General features: G+C 37.3%; 1 protein-coding gene and 1 non-coding gene across 2 annotated transcripts; one reads left to right on the top strand and one right to left on the bottom strand.

The window, feature by feature from the left end:
• Positions 1-5,743: 5,743 nt before the first annotated feature.
• LOC144568690 (uncharacterized) lies at positions 5,744-7,081 on the bottom strand. The gene has a single exon (XM_078319060.1). The coding sequence runs from the start codon at positions 7,079-7,081 to the stop codon at positions 5,744-5,746; it is 1,338 nt and encodes a 445-aa protein (XP_078175186.1).
• An 853-nt stretch (positions 7,082-7,934) lies between these two features.
• On the top strand, positions 7,935-8,041 carry LOC144569014 (small nucleolar RNA R71). Its single transcript, XR_013515926.1, has one exon. It is a non-coding gene; the product is annotated as a small nucleolar RNA R71 (small nucleolar RNA).
• The last annotated feature ends 7,723 nt before the right edge of the window (positions 8,042-15,764 follow it).

Below are 15,764 nucleotides of genomic sequence, written 5' to 3' on the forward strand. Positions count from 1 at the left end.
CCGTCCCGGGTCCGAAAAAAACAAAAAACAAAAAGCTGGACGGTTCTACACAACCCGTCCCGGGTCCAAAAAAAAAATTCTGGACGGTTTTCTTAAACCCGTCCGGGCACCCAATATATCGCCCCCCTGGCTCTCAGAACTCAGATTGAAAGAGAAACATTCGGCGAATTGAAGACTCAGAACTTAGATTGAAAGAGAAATATTCAGACCAATTGAAGACAACGGATAGAACTCAGATAGAAAGAAACAGAAGCTCATTTGAAGGCTCAGATAGAGGCAGAGGTTGTTGTCAGCAAAATTGAATTTTAAACAGGTAACTCTTTAATTATATTTTTTTGCTTTGTTATTTAGTAACTATTGTAGAATAATTTAATTAATATTAACCGTATTTTTTAGTTACAAATATATTTCAATAGGTAAATTTTGTTGTATATGACTAAAATGTTATCAAATTTAATTTGTTTTTATGTAGTTATTGAAATTTATATTTATTCAATTAAATGATTTTGTTATTTTCTGCTGTGTCATTTAGTAACTGTCGTAGAATAATTGAATTAATATCAACCGTATTTTTTAGTTACAAATATATTTCAATAGGTAAATTTTGTTGTATCTGACTAAAATGTTATCAAATTTAATTTGTTTTTATGTAGTTATTGAAATTTATATTTATTCAATTAAATGATTTTGTTATTTTCTGCTGTGTCATTTAGTAACTATCGTAGAATAATTGAATTAATATTAGTTTTTATTATTGTAATAATAATAATATGTGATTTATTCATTATTGTGTAGGTTAATTTATAAAAATAATTAATCATGTTGATGCTGAGGATTTATTTTGGTGGTGAAATACGACACGGTCGTAAAGGAGTAGAGTATAGTATTAGTCCTTGATTCTCATTGAGTGTGACTGATGAATACGGTTGGTATGATGTGAAAGGTGAAATTTATCGCCAACTTAGATATTCTGAGAATGAGTATAACCTAAAAGCACATGCACGGGTTAATGTTGGTACAACAGCCCGACGTTATTATGATAAAATTGAAATCGTGTGCAATCAGAGTTGGAGAGGTATTTATATCCAAAGTATGCGTGCCCAAACCCAGTATACTTTTCTCGATTTATACATTGAGTTGGTTCCAATCATCAGTGAAATACAACCGCAGTTATTTGTTAATAGTATGGTTCCGGAAAGAAATCCAGAACCTCGATAGACCCATTACAGTGATAACTATGCGGGTTCCAGTTTCTTCGAACCCTATCAGACACAACAAACACCGAGGCAAGACCCTCGACATACCCAATATAGTGGTAACTATGCGGATTCCAGTTTCTTTGAACCCTATCCTACACAACAAACACCGAGGCGAGACCTTTATTTGCATCCTTATCCCAATCTGAACGAGTTGTCACCGTCTGTTCAGACAGAATACAATAATCAGAATAGCCCATGGATCGATCCACCGGAGGCAGCTGATCCTAATACTGATTTTGATGATGTGCCGCAAAGTGATGATGAAGAGGACGCTGACTCATGTGAGGATGATGCTGACTGGGATAATGAAGCTAAATCAGAAGGGGATGTTCGGGATGATACCTCGACACAATCACACCAAACACCACGCGTTCAGGCTGAACATTTTCCCATAAGTGACCGCGGTGTAAGTCACCCTGTGGCAAGCTTCAATGACACCTCAGCATTTCAACCCGCAGATGTCAACTTCTTCAGTAGGCCGAAACATGTTCATGATACACTTGCTGTAGGTAATGAGTTCTCTTCAAAAGAGGCTCTACAATTGAAAATAAATAGTTATCACATCAAAAAGAATATTGAAGTAAAAATTACGGGGAGCAATAGAACTAGCATGGTAGTCAATTGCAAGGACACCAGGTGTGGGTGGCGTTTGTATGCTAAGTCTGGATTATTTTCATCTAAGTGGGAAATTAGAACAATTTCAGGACCACATACATGCCATGCAGATGCTTCTTGTACCGATCATACACAATTAACTGCAAAAATGGTCGCCGATATTATACGAGAAGATATTAGGGAAAATGTTGCCTTAACCATTAAAAACGTTAAAGGGCTAGTCCGTAAAAAATACAAGGGAATCATTCCCAAATATAACAAGTTGTGGCGTGGTCAAGAGCTGGCAATCGCACAACTATTCAGTAGTTAAGAAAAATCTTATGACTTTCTCACTCCATTGTTGGAAGGAATTGAAAAAGACAATCCAGGAACAAAATTCGGAGTTGCGCACGAACCCACAGGAGATCCAACAGAAAAGTTGTTTATGGCAGCTGCGTGGGCTTACGGTCCGTGCATTGCTGCAGTGCCTCATCTCAGGTCAATCATTAGTATTGATGCATGCTTCCTTTCCGGTAGGTATCAAGGAAGATTGCTGATAGCGTGCGGTTACGATGCTGAGAACCAGTTGCTTCCTCCGGCTTTTGCATTAGTCGGGGAAGAGAGTTTCCAGACATGGGGATCCAACAATTGTTGATCCAACGGTGGCTGCTGTTATGTCACCGTTGGATCAACAATTTTGTAAAATACTTAATAAATAGTAAAAAAAAAATCAGAAAAATGTAAAATTTGGTCTCCAAGCACATATTAACATGAAGAACAAGATGAACGGTTCGGATCGACTGTTTGAATTTTGAAAAATCAAATTTGGACCGTATGTATTTCGGCCCATATACATTCGAATGCACATTAGTCACTCTCTATATATATATGAGGAGGGTTCAAATGCACCCAAATATTTGTGCACCCAAATGCACCCTATCTTTCAAATCTTTTTTCTCCGTTTTCAAAGTCCGAATAGTCAATCCGAACCGTTAGATGCGATCTATATATTAAGATGTGGTTGGAGACCAAATTTTACATTTTTTGGAATTTTTTTACTATTTATTAAGCCACTTTGAAAATCGCTGATTTTGCATTTTCTGGACCATTGGATCAGCAATTTTCAAAGTGGCTTAATAAATAGTAAAAAAATTCCAAAAAATATAAAATTTGGTCTCCAAGCACATCTTAATATATAGATCGCATCTAACGGTTCGGATTGACTATTCGAACTTTGAAAACGGAGAAAAGGGATTGGGTGTATTTGGGTGCACAAAAATTTGGGTGCATTTGAACCCTCTATATATATATCTATTATGAGGAGGGATCATATTACACCCTTTTTTTGGTGACTGTTCGCTTACAAAGGTAGGCTACAAAGTCTCAGGTATAGCAAGCTATACCAGTTTAAACCTTGAATCTACTCTCGTCTAGGGTTGCAAGTGCACAACCCTATCCGTATAGTATATTAAGGTATCGATCCTCAGGGACGGTTTAATTCGATTCTAAATCACCACTTATCCAAGCTAGGTACTAGAAGTGCGAAAAGTTGGGTTTGGTTTGTTTATGTTTCCTAATTTCGGGTGTCAATTCAATTAACAGTAAATGAAAGCAATTAAAGGTTTTGGTTTTGAACAATGATAAAAGGCGTTCCTAGGGTTTCAGGTTTCATCCCAAACTTTGCCTTCTCTGGACCTATCATGCGACTCGCATCATCTCTGATGCGACCCGTATGATGCGACTCGCATCATCTCTGATGCAGGTCGCATGGCCCTCGAGCAGAGCTGACATGTGTTCGTATCTAAGTTGATTTCTTGTGCGAGACTTCAACCTGTGGCTCTCGCCTACTGGTATCTAACCTAAATTGATTGTCTGGTTAACTAGAGGTATCTACAACCTTTCGATAATAGAAATTTCACCTCTCGGCTACTATTGATCTTAGATCTACCTCAAATGCTCAATCACAATTACAAGATACATCAAGGCCAAATTACTAGAATAGATGCTATAGACATCTAACAGTAGACAATCAAGAATCAATCAAGAAATCACAATCAAGCAAACAATGAATACTCAAACAACAATCACACAAGTTCAAACTTAGATCAAAACATCATTCAACTCAAAGACAAGGTTTAGAGACTACATCCTAACCCTAAGAACTAGAGATCTACTCAAGCATAGCAAAAGAAAGCATAAAAGAGAGAGAGAATAGGCAGATCATGATGAAGCTCAAAGATCCAAGGTGGATTGGAGAGGATCTTGCAATCTTCTCTTCTTCTCCAAGCGATCTCTAATCTCTCTCTTCTCTCTTGATCTTTTCTCTCTCCTTGAGGCTTTGAATCTTTAAATTTCGGAACTCCCTCTCTGGTAGCAGGGGTGGCCTATTTATAGGCTTTTTAAAACGAGTGCTTCAATTCTGGGCCTTTGCTGTCTGCTCTGGAAACTCGCGATGCGACCTGCATCAGGTCTGATGCAACCTGCATCGACTCTGATGAGGGTCGCATCAACTCTGATGAGGGTCGCATCAACTCTGATGAGGGTCGCATCGGCTCTGATGAGGGTCGCATCGGCTCTGATGAGGGTCGCATCGGCTCTGATGAGGGTCGCATCGGCTCTGATGAGGGTCGCATCGGATGTGATGAGGGTCGCATCGGATGTCTCAGATTTCAGTAACTTCCCTGATTTTGCCCGTTTTCGCCTGATTCCTGCAAAGTAAGAACCAAAACATAGCAGTACCACATTCTATGGATATTCAATGTAAAAGGCACCATTTGTTGGTTCAAAACATAGATTTTTGTATGGAAACAAGTCGAAATAATAGGTCTAATAAAGTGATATCAAATTCCCCCAAGCTTAACCTTTGCTTGTCCTCAAGCAGAGATCTGTTCTTTGTTACCGGGCTGGACTCTAAATGCAAGTTAAGTTCCTAAATGTGAAAATTTACATGAGTTGCTTAAATCAAGAACCTCGAGAATCTTTATGGTATGATTTGGACTTTCCTTGATCAATTTTGATTCACCCCACAAATTGACTAATCAAACTTCAAGTTCTAGAATGTTTTAATACTTGCAAAGCTGAATACTCGAATTGATCAATCTATCATTCTTTTACTAAAATCAAGCTCTCATTTGTGGAGATTTTCCCTTTTTCTCCCCCAAGCTTGGAACAAGCTTAGGTTAGCAAGTCGCGGACTTCGTGTGTTGATATATGCAAAAGTTATTCTTCTTTTCTAAATTTGGGAGACGAGCTCAAAGGCGCCCAACAGGACTTATTGCCAGTACTCTTATTTTCTCCATCTTTTCTTTCTTTTTTCTTTTTTTTTAATTTGGGAGACGAGCTCAAAGGCGCCCAATAGGACTTATTGCCAGTACTCTTATTTTCTCCATCTTTTTATTTTTTTTTCTTTTGCTTTTGCACATACCATGAATACACACATCCATTGGTATTCATTCATACCAATGAATATCCAAATTTTTCTTTATTTAAAATCCCCATTGTCCTATTTAAAAGGCACAGTTCAGTTTCAAAAAAAAAATTGATTTTTGATACAATTCAAGTTTTCATCCTTTCAAGTTCTCAAAACATCCCTTCCTAATCAGTTCTTTGATCAATTATGAGGTTAGTTCTAATTTTTCAAAGTCATCCAAATCACAACCAAAATTGTTCAAACAAGTCCTTAACCCAAGCAATCACACAAATTTATCACCTAAAAATACAAATTTTGGAAAAATAAACATGACCTAAATGCAGATACAGTTTTCTTCTATTCACCCCCCCAAACTTGAATGAAGCATTGTCCTCAATGCTTGAATTCACACAAGAAAAAGTAAATAGAAGAAAATATGGAAACTAACCAGACATGGAGTGAGGGGTGAGGCGGGGGCGCCTCACTGGTTGATGGAAGGTGGATCAGGCGGTTCTGGGCGGAGTGCCCACTTCGGAGGTGTACAGACCGTGTGCTGGTTTGCTGGTAAAGTCCTGAGCTTGCATGTGGCTGGATGAGTGCTTATTACCTTCTTGATCAAGTCCTCAATCACAGTTTGCTGAGCTTTCAAATCCTCCAAGAATCTGAGGATGTGAGCTGGGTCGAGGTCTGCATTGAAAATCATAGGACAAGAGTTATTTGGGTCTGAGAACTCATACCTGAGGTTAGCTGGAAAAGGCTTGAGCTCAGGAGTCGGCGGCTCTGTGTGGACCTTGACGCGGTCCGCGTCAGGTTCACTCGGATCGTGTGAAGACCTCGCGTTAGCTTCATCAGATCCTAGTTCTCTGTTTTCCAGGCCTTCGAACTGTGGCACGCGACCCGCGTGGGATTCATCCGGTCTGTATTGCCTACGAGATTGTTCTTTGGCCAATTGATCGACCACACCTAGCCAGCAGCATGTTTCTGTTTCAGAGGGGCACTTCATAGCTCGGTTGAGATTAAACTCCACTTTCTCATCTCCAATCCGCAGAGTCAGAGTTCGGTTCTCCACATCAATGAGTGTTCGAGTCGTCTTCAAGAATGGCCGTCCCAGAATGATGGGAATTTCTTTGTCCTCCTCCATCTCCATCACCACAAAATCAGCAGGGACAAAGAACTTTCCGACTAGAACTGGCACATCCTCCACTATGCCGAGTGGTACCCTGACAGATGAATCAGCAAGCTGTAGAGTCATGCGCGTGGGTCTGAGCTCGCCCACTCCCATGCGCTCAAAGATGGTGCATGGCATGAGACTCACGCTGGCCCCTAGGTCACACAGGGCTCGCTTGATGGTAGCTTTCCCAATTTTGCAAGGAATTGAGAATTTACCAGGGTCTCCCAGTTTGGGTGGTAGCTCCCTGTTCAGAATGGCGCTGCACTGCTCCGTTAGTTTCACCCTCTCATGCCCCCCCAAGCTTCGCTTGTTGGATAGAATGTCCTTCAAGAACTTGGCATAAGTAGGCATTTGAGTCAGAGCTTCGATGAACGGAATCGTGATGTGCAGGCCTTTGATCACCTCAGTGAATTTACCGAATTGTGCGTTCAACTTGTTCTCAGCTAATCGTCGGGGAAAGGGCACAGGTGGTCTGTAAGGTACAGGTTTCTCAACCCCTTTTCCTTTCTCTTTCTCAGACCCTTTTGATGCGGGTCGCATGGTACCATTGCGGGTCGCGTCCACAGGTTCTTCAGGTGGTGTTGCTGGTCGCATTGGCTCGATGCGACCAGGATTCACAGGTTCCTCCGAGGTTGATGCGGGTCGCATGGTTGTGGTGCGGGTCGCATCAGTTGGAATCTGATCAGTTGGGAAGGCTGGTTCATCGTACTGGGTCCCACTCCTCAGTGTGATCGCCTTAGCTTCTCCTCTGGGGTTTGGTTCTGGCTGCGCGGGCAGCTTTCCAAGTTGTGGTTGGCTTGGTGCGGTTTGGTGACCCATTTTCTCCATCATCAACTTGTTTTGGGCATCTATTTGCTCCATCAGCAACTTATTCTGAGCAGCCATTTGATTCATTTGCTCAAACATCATCTGGTTCATCTTTCCTTGCTCATATATGAAATTACTCACAGCGGGAGCAATATATGGCTCAGAAGGACTGGATTGAGGTGCTCGATGGTTCTGATTGGGGAAGGAAGCATTCTGGTAGAAGTTCCTGTTGTTGTTGCTAGAAGGGTTGTTGAAGGAGTTGGTGAAGGAGGGATTGTTGAATTGGGGTCTCAGAAAGTGGGATGATTCATTATGGAGATAGTTTACTTGCTCGAGTTCCTCATCCCTTTGCACTAGTGGGCAATGCTCATAAGGGTGCCTTTCATCTCCACACATGACACAGACTTGTGGCAGATGTTCGACTGCCTTCACACTCAACTTGTCCATTGCTCTCTGCATGGCATCCAACTTGGTGATTAGAGTGGTGATTTGATCAACTTCGTACTTGCCTCCACCTCCAGGTCGGGTGTTGTCACGGCAAGACCACTGTTGATTCTGTGCCATGTTGTCAATCAGGTTCATGGCCTCCAGAGGTTCCCTTGACATTAACGCCCCACCTGCAACTGCATCAACAGAAGTGCGAGTGCTCTCAGTTAGACCATCATAGAATGTTTGAATCAACAACCAATCAGGAATACCATGATGGGGACAAGAGTATTGCAATTCCCTAAACCTTTCCCATGCCTCATTGAGGGGTTCATCGGACCTCTGCCTAAAACTGGTCAGTTGGTTCCTTACCTTGGCAGTTCTTTTGTGGGGGAAAAACCTAGTGAGAAACAACTTAGACATCTCCTTCCAATTGGTAATAGAATCCCTTGGTAATGACCCTAACCATTTCTTAGCCTTGTCCCTAAGAGTAAAAGGAAATAAAGCAAGTTTGGTGTAATCAGCTGTCGCCCCATTGGTCTTGATGGTTGTGATGCACTCGAGGAAGGTTTGGAGATGAGCATGTGGATCCTCGTGATCCATGCCATTGAAGACATTCTGCTGAACCATGTTTACAACTCCTGGGTTGAAGTTCGGTTGTTGCCCAAGTATCCTTGGTAGTCTGATTGCACCTCTGACATCCCCAGCCCTTGGTACATTGAACTCCCATAAGGTCCTTGGCATGAAGACATCCATTTCATCGTCAGATTGGTCGGTCAGGACTTCCCTTTCTCTGGCATCTGCTTCCCTATCTTCCCTGCTTGGATGCTCTAACATTGTCTCTGTCACACAAGTTGCGTCAATAGTGATGCCACCAGCGTCAGCTCTGATGCCACCCGCGTCAGCTCTGATGCCACCTGCGTCAGCTCTGATGCCACCCGCGTCAGCTCTGATGAGGGTCGCGTCAGATGTGATGAGGGTCGCGTCGACTTCGATGCTGGTTGCGTCAGTTGATGACTGAGCAGGAACTGTGTCGTCTGGAGGAGTGTCGTCAAAAAGCGGTCCTCTGCTCCTTAGTTGGTAAGTCAGCCTGAATTTACCTGCAGGAGGGGGTATGAAAGCCAGTTTTTAGTAATAAGGAAGTAAAGAAAAAGAAAAGATACAAATTTAAAATCTAGATTAACTAAGATAAGCAAAAATCTAGAAAAGAATTGATAGCCGTCCCCGGCAACGGCGCCAAAAACTTGTTCGCTTACAAAGGTAGGCTACAAAGTCTCAGGTATAGCAAGCTATACCAGTTTAAACCTTGAATCTACTCTCGTCTAGGGTTGCAAGTGCACAACCCTATCCGTATAGTATATTAAGGTATCGATCCTCAGGGACAGTTTAATTCGATTCTAAATCACCACTTATCCAAGCTAGGTACTAGAAGTGCGAAAAGTTGGGTTTGGTTTGTTTATGTTTCCTAATTTCGGGTGTCAATTCAATTAACAGTAAATGAAAGCAATTAAAGGTTTTGGTTTTGAACAATGATAAAAGGCGTTCCTAGGGTTTCAGGTTTCATCCCAAACTTTGTCTTCTCTGGACCTATCATGCGACTCGCATCATCTCTGATGCGACCCGTATGATGCGACTCGCATCATCTCTGATGCAGGTCGCATGGCCCTCGAGCAGAGCTGACATGTGTTCGTATCTAAGTTGATTTCTTGTGCGAGACTTCAACCTGTGGCTCTCGCCTACTGGTATCTAACCTAAATTGATTGTCTGGTTAACTAGAGGTATCTACAACCTTTCGATAATAGAAATTTCACCTCTCGGCTACTATTGATCTTAGATCTACCTCAAATGCTCAATCACAATTACAAGATACATCAAGGCCAAATTACTAGAATAGATGCTATAGACATCTAACAGTAGACAATCAAGAATCAATCAAGAAATCACAATCAAGCAAACAATGAATACTCAAACAACAATCACACAAGTTCAAACTTAGATCAAAACATCATTCAACTCAAAGACAAGGTTTAGAGACTACATCCTAACCCTAAGAACTAGAGATCTACTCAAGCATAGCAAAAGAAAGCATAAAAGAGAGAGAGAATAGGCAGATCATGATGAAGCTCAAAGATCCAAGGTGGATTGGAGAGGATCTTGCAATCTTCTCTTCTTCTCCAAGCGATCTCCAATCTCTCTCTTCTCTCTTGATCTTTTCTCTCTCCTTGAGGCTTTGAATCTTTAAATTTCGGAACTCCCTCTCTGGTAGCAGGGGTGGCCTATTTATAGGCTTTTTAAAACGAGTGCTTCAATTCTGGGCCTTTGCTGTCTGCTCTGGAAACTCGCGATGCGACCTGCATCAGGTCTGATGCAACCTGCATCGACTCTGATGAGGGTCGCATCAACTCTGATGAGGGTCGCATCGACTCTGATGAGGGTCGCATCGGCTCTGATGAGGGTCGCATCGGCTCTGATGAGGGTCGCATCGGCTCTGATGAGGGTCGCATCGGATGTGATGAGGGTCGCATCGGATGTCTCAGATTTCAGTAACTTCCCTGATTTTGCCCGTTTTCGCCTGATTCCTGCAAAGTAAGAACCAAAACATAGCAGTACCACATTCTATGGATATTCAATGTAAAAGGCACCATTTGTTGGTTCAAAACATAGATTTTTGTATGGAAACAAGTCGAAATAATAGGTCTAATAAAGTGATATCAGTGACACCGGTTACACTCTATGTTTACAAAGTCCAAACAGTCGATCTAAACCGTTCAATTTGTTGGATATGTTAAAATGTGCTTGCAGATCAAATTTTATATTTTTCTAATTTTTTTTATTATTTATTAAGATGGTTACAAAAATTCAACGGTCAGAATATAGCGATTTTGTTAAATACTTAATAAATAGTAAAAAAATTTCAAAAAAATGTAAAATTTGATCTGCAAGCACATTTTAACATATCCAACAAGTTGAACAGTTTTGATCGACTGTTTGGACTTGAAAAACTTTGAAAATGGAGAGTGTAATTCGGTGTCACCAAAAAAGGGTGTAATCGAATCCCTCCTCATATATTATATATATTATTCATTACACAACATACAAGTACGAATTATGCAATAATTAATTGTTAAAATATTATATATTATATATTATATATATATTTTTATTCGTATAAATTATTAAAATCAGGCGTACGAAAATAGAAAGAGTGTCTCGTTTTCAACAAATATAGAAAGATATAATTAATTCATTGAATATGATTCAAAATATTATGAATCTGACTCAATGATTCATATTCTTTTTCTTTTCTTTTTAGTTTGGATCCGGACCGTTCGATTAGAGAAGAATCAAGCTCTGGTTCACAGATGATCCCAAAAAAATAATATTTAGATATGGATTATTGAGTCAGATTCATATATTTTGGATCAGGCTCAATAAATTAGATATTTCTATATTTGTTGGAAACGAGATACTCTTTCTATTTAATTTAATAATTTCAATGGATAAAAAACTTTCCACGAACCCTCTTAAAGAGAGAAAAACAATGCTTAATTTTGAGTTCACATTTGTTTCCATGTTATGAAAATATAAATGTTCCACGAACCCTCTTAAAAAACAATGCTTAATTTTGAGTTCACATTTTTTAAATATAAATGTTGCTTTCTCAGATACTTTAATTAATGGACCTCAGACTATTGTCTAGTAGTTTCTCTTCAATCATGTGACAGATCACTGATGTAGAGATTGTTGCCATATTTTATTTGTTTGTTTATTTTGACCTCATGAGACTGGCTACTAGACTTTACTAAACTTCCGCTGATATGAATATGATATTCAATTCCTTAACTTCATGAGATCACTAATGACGTTATGGACAAGTATAATTAATTGTTCTTTAATTTTCCATCCATATGCAGTCTCACATGAAATATATAAATTATAAATTACGGGTGTAAACGGAGCGAATTCGGAACAGATAATGCTAATATTAAATTAGTATACGTCATTTTTAAATGATATAACTACGAATACAAATAGTAAACAGATGTCAAAATTTAAAACTAAATTCATTTTAATTGGATACAGATTAGAGCGGATAATTCACGAATATGGATATGAAATAAATAATTATCAGATAATTGAATCATATGAACTTTAGGATATAAATATAATTAACAAAATTCAAATATGAAAATAAATTTATATGAAATCTTGAAATATGTTGATGTACAGATGTCAAAATTAGCATCTCCATCTCCATTCTTATATTATGCACGTAAATGTCTTGATCCGCCAATAGTTATGATTGAAAGATGTAATTTTGGATTTAATATCAGCCCTCCAATCAATTAATTTGTCTTCTTTTTATTAAATGGATCTTTTTTATGTGTAGAAGCCTCAATTTAGTTAGAAATATACTCGCTACACATACTATCACACGATATGTTACAATTAAAATTGAATAGAGAATAAAATTGGAGAGAAAATAAATGTATTCATTTCCTTATTTCTCCTATTTAGTTGTCTCCCATTCCTTATTTCCTTATTTCCTTATTTAAGAATTATGATGGATGATCAATTTATTTGTAAGAACATCAAATGCTGACATCTTCTAAAAATATTTTATCAGTATTTAATATCTTCAAATTTAATACATTACTCAATTTAAGCTATAATTAATCTTTTTACAATTTTACTTCTTCAATTTTAATAGGATAAAATATTCTTTTTTTATTAGTATGTTCAAGTTCGTTCTTGGTTTCAGTTGTTAATTATTTGGAGAACATATGTTGAGGAGGAATTTTAGTAACACTAATTATAATTAGTGCCACAAAATGAAACAACTAATTTAATAATACAAATTCACTTTTACTAAATATTTTTTGTCCTGCATATATTTCTACAAGCCATTTGTCTTTTTTTTTATCAAATCTCTTTACTTGTATCAAAGTTTGAAATTCAAATTGTAAATCAAAGTCTTGGTCTTCTTCATTTTATAATATGTTTTCGTTGCAATGCACGGGCACGATACGTATAAGATAATTGAGTCATATGTTGATACAAATACTAATCAATAAAATACAAATTATAGTTGATTAAATGTAATTTGTAAAATAAATAAATATGTTGATGTCCGAGTGTTCCGATCTGGAAGTCCCACAAGGGACAACGTTAATGGGTCTCTGTCTTGATATAAAAAAAAATAGTAATCGAATTCTTGTGGATTCGATTTTAAATTATTCGGATGAAAGAATAAGAGGATGCTCATTTACTTAAGAAAATGATCAGATTTTAATTTGTCTTTGTAAAGGATTGAAACACGTGATTTTGTACTTGCTTAAAAATAATAGTAAGGATATTTAAAAAAATATGAAAAATTTAGTCTGCAACTATATTTTAATATTAAACCTATCATTTAAATTTTAAAAACAAAAATATGAAATATGAAAGAAATATAATTAATGCATTTGAATTCTCTCTTTATTAAGACCTGTGATCAGACCCTTACAAAAAGGAATAAATTGACAAGTCCCTACACCGTGAAGCTTATTTGAACTACAAACATGATGTACGGTTAACAAAATAATAATTAAATCAAGAACACATCCCATTGTATATTGGTAAGGTGAATAATATTTATAAAAACTTAAACATGATATTATTAGAAGTAATGTTATCATTACTGATTGAACCGGTGGATTAACCGGCTCGATCGCTAATTTTGCAAATACATATATTTATGAGATATGAGTACAATTATCAAAATTAATCATATTTTTTATATTAGTGAAAATTTCCACATACATAAATATATATAAATAATTAAAAATGCAAGAAATATATTTTTATAAAGCTCAAAATATATATAACTCATTCTTAAAATCATTAAAGTAAACATCGTATGACAACTTTCTTTTTCAATTTACTAACGAGGTTTTAGTTTTACATTTTATTTTCAATTGAATAATCAACTCCATAGGAATTTATCATTGTTTTTGTGATGAACAAGATTCCAATGCGTTCTATATTAAAAAATAATAGTATTTTGGAATTTTGTTTTTTTTTTAAATAATGATGGAATTTTTTTTTTTATCATGCTCAAATGTAATTTCTTAAAAACAAATTGCAAAAATACAAACAATTGTACAAAATTGTCCCCATATAATCACCTCAGCTACAACCTTTTTTCACTGGATTCAAATTAGCTGAAATTCGAGATCATTAACAGTAACTCTGAAATTTCTGGAATCCCGAATCCAACCGTTGAACTGTTTTGAGATGAGTGCACAGAAAAATCAGCTGTTCCGAGATGCGTGTACAGAAAAAATTGGACGGCTGGATTCGAAATTTCAGAAATTTTAGAGGCAATGTTCGTGAATCTCATATTTCAGCTGATTTGAATCCTTTTTCACTACCTTTTTTCTCCTCAAACGAATTAATGAGCCATGAGCCTGTGACAATTAACTAAATAAAAAGGAACCGGGTTTTAAATAGTTCATCGGTTTTCTACATAAACCGACCGGTTTTTTTATATTTTTCCGGATCACATACTTGTTTGGTCTTTTATCTAAATCAGACCGGATTAGAGTCTGGGTTCAGCTTTTTCCAATCTATCCGTCCGATCCAGTCTGATTTTAATAATAGTGATCAGAAATTATTTAATGAACAAGCGCAAAAATTACAACAATTTCTCCCACAACAAAATTACACAGTTAAACCAATTGAAAATGTAAATAAACAAAAGTATTAATGGTATGTATTCAAATTGTGTGGACTTTGACCAATGTGAAAGAGCAAGACCAAGTCAAGTCAAGTCAAGTAGTGACAAGAATCTTTTTTTTTTAGTGGGAAAGAGTTTAAGAGTTTTCAAGTAATTTCTCGGTAATTAATAGAAGTCTTGAATGGAATATTTTCAAGTCTTGCTTTAACAAAAAATATGTGACATAATTACCATCACCAGTGTCATTGGTACTCAATTCATTCATACATAAATATATAGATATTATTCACCTTCTGAATTTAGATAGCTGAGAGTGCTACAAATTCAATAATGAGCTACAATACCAAATGAGTCCACACAATTCGAATAATTCAATGTGAATTTTGATGAGTAAAGCTAGGGTGTGATGTGCTCACCAAGAGAGTTTGATGAGCACAACTCCAAAAAGTTCATTGGATCGACTTCAAACACCGAATCCAAACCGTTGAAATTCATGTACTTCATGAGTGATGCATGTACATGCAAAATTTTGGAAGTTTCGAATTTATTTGCTATACGGTCAAGCGGTCAAAGAAATAAACATATTATAAGTTAATTTATAAGTTGTTTTATATATTCAATTTTTATTATTTCTTTGACCGCTTGACCTTGTAGCAAATAAACTCGAAACTTTTAAAATTTTGTATGTACATGCATCACTCATGGAGTAGATGAATTTCAACGGTTTGAATTCGACATTTGACATTAATCCGATATACTTTTGAAATTGTACTCACCAAACTTTTTTAATGAGCACATCACACCCTAGCTTTACTCAATTTTGATCTATCCGAGACGATCCAATAATAATTTTTCTCGAGGCACATTCCAGAACGCTGAGAAATGTGATGTGGTGTCTGTTGGGCGTAGCTGTTTCCTGTTTTACCTTCTTTAGCAGATCAGTTGGAATGTGCCTCGTGTACTGTGTGGATAGATAACCTTTTCCTCGAAATTCAGCTGATTCAGTTTCCAGCCTCTTTTGACCGTTCGATCATGATCTGACAGCTATTACTCACTTTAGCGGCTTATTATTTAATTCTTTCGGTGGTTAAGCGCGTCGCAATCAGAAATGCGTTCTAAAAGTTCTGACATGACGAAATTTAATTCTATCTTTATTTGCAGTCTCCAATTTGTACCAGAATAGTTCCATAGTTTAAAATTGTGTGGTTGGACGGTAAATAGTTGAGAGCTGGTCGTCTAACAAATCTATTTTCGTTTTGAGAATTTTATTTGTCAAGAAATTTCTATTTGAAATCCGAAATTTTAAATATTGTTTAACAATGCAATTTAATTAATTCTATAATTTAATCAGTAATTGTAAACAGATACAAGCTATGAAGG

The sequence above is a fragment of the Carex rostrata genome, chromosome 17 (genome assembly GCF_964058835.1).
Source record: "Carex rostrata chromosome 17, lpCarRost1.2, whole genome shotgun sequence".
Classification (NCBI taxonomy): domain Eukaryota; kingdom Viridiplantae; phylum Streptophyta; class Magnoliopsida; order Poales; family Cyperaceae; genus Carex; species Carex rostrata.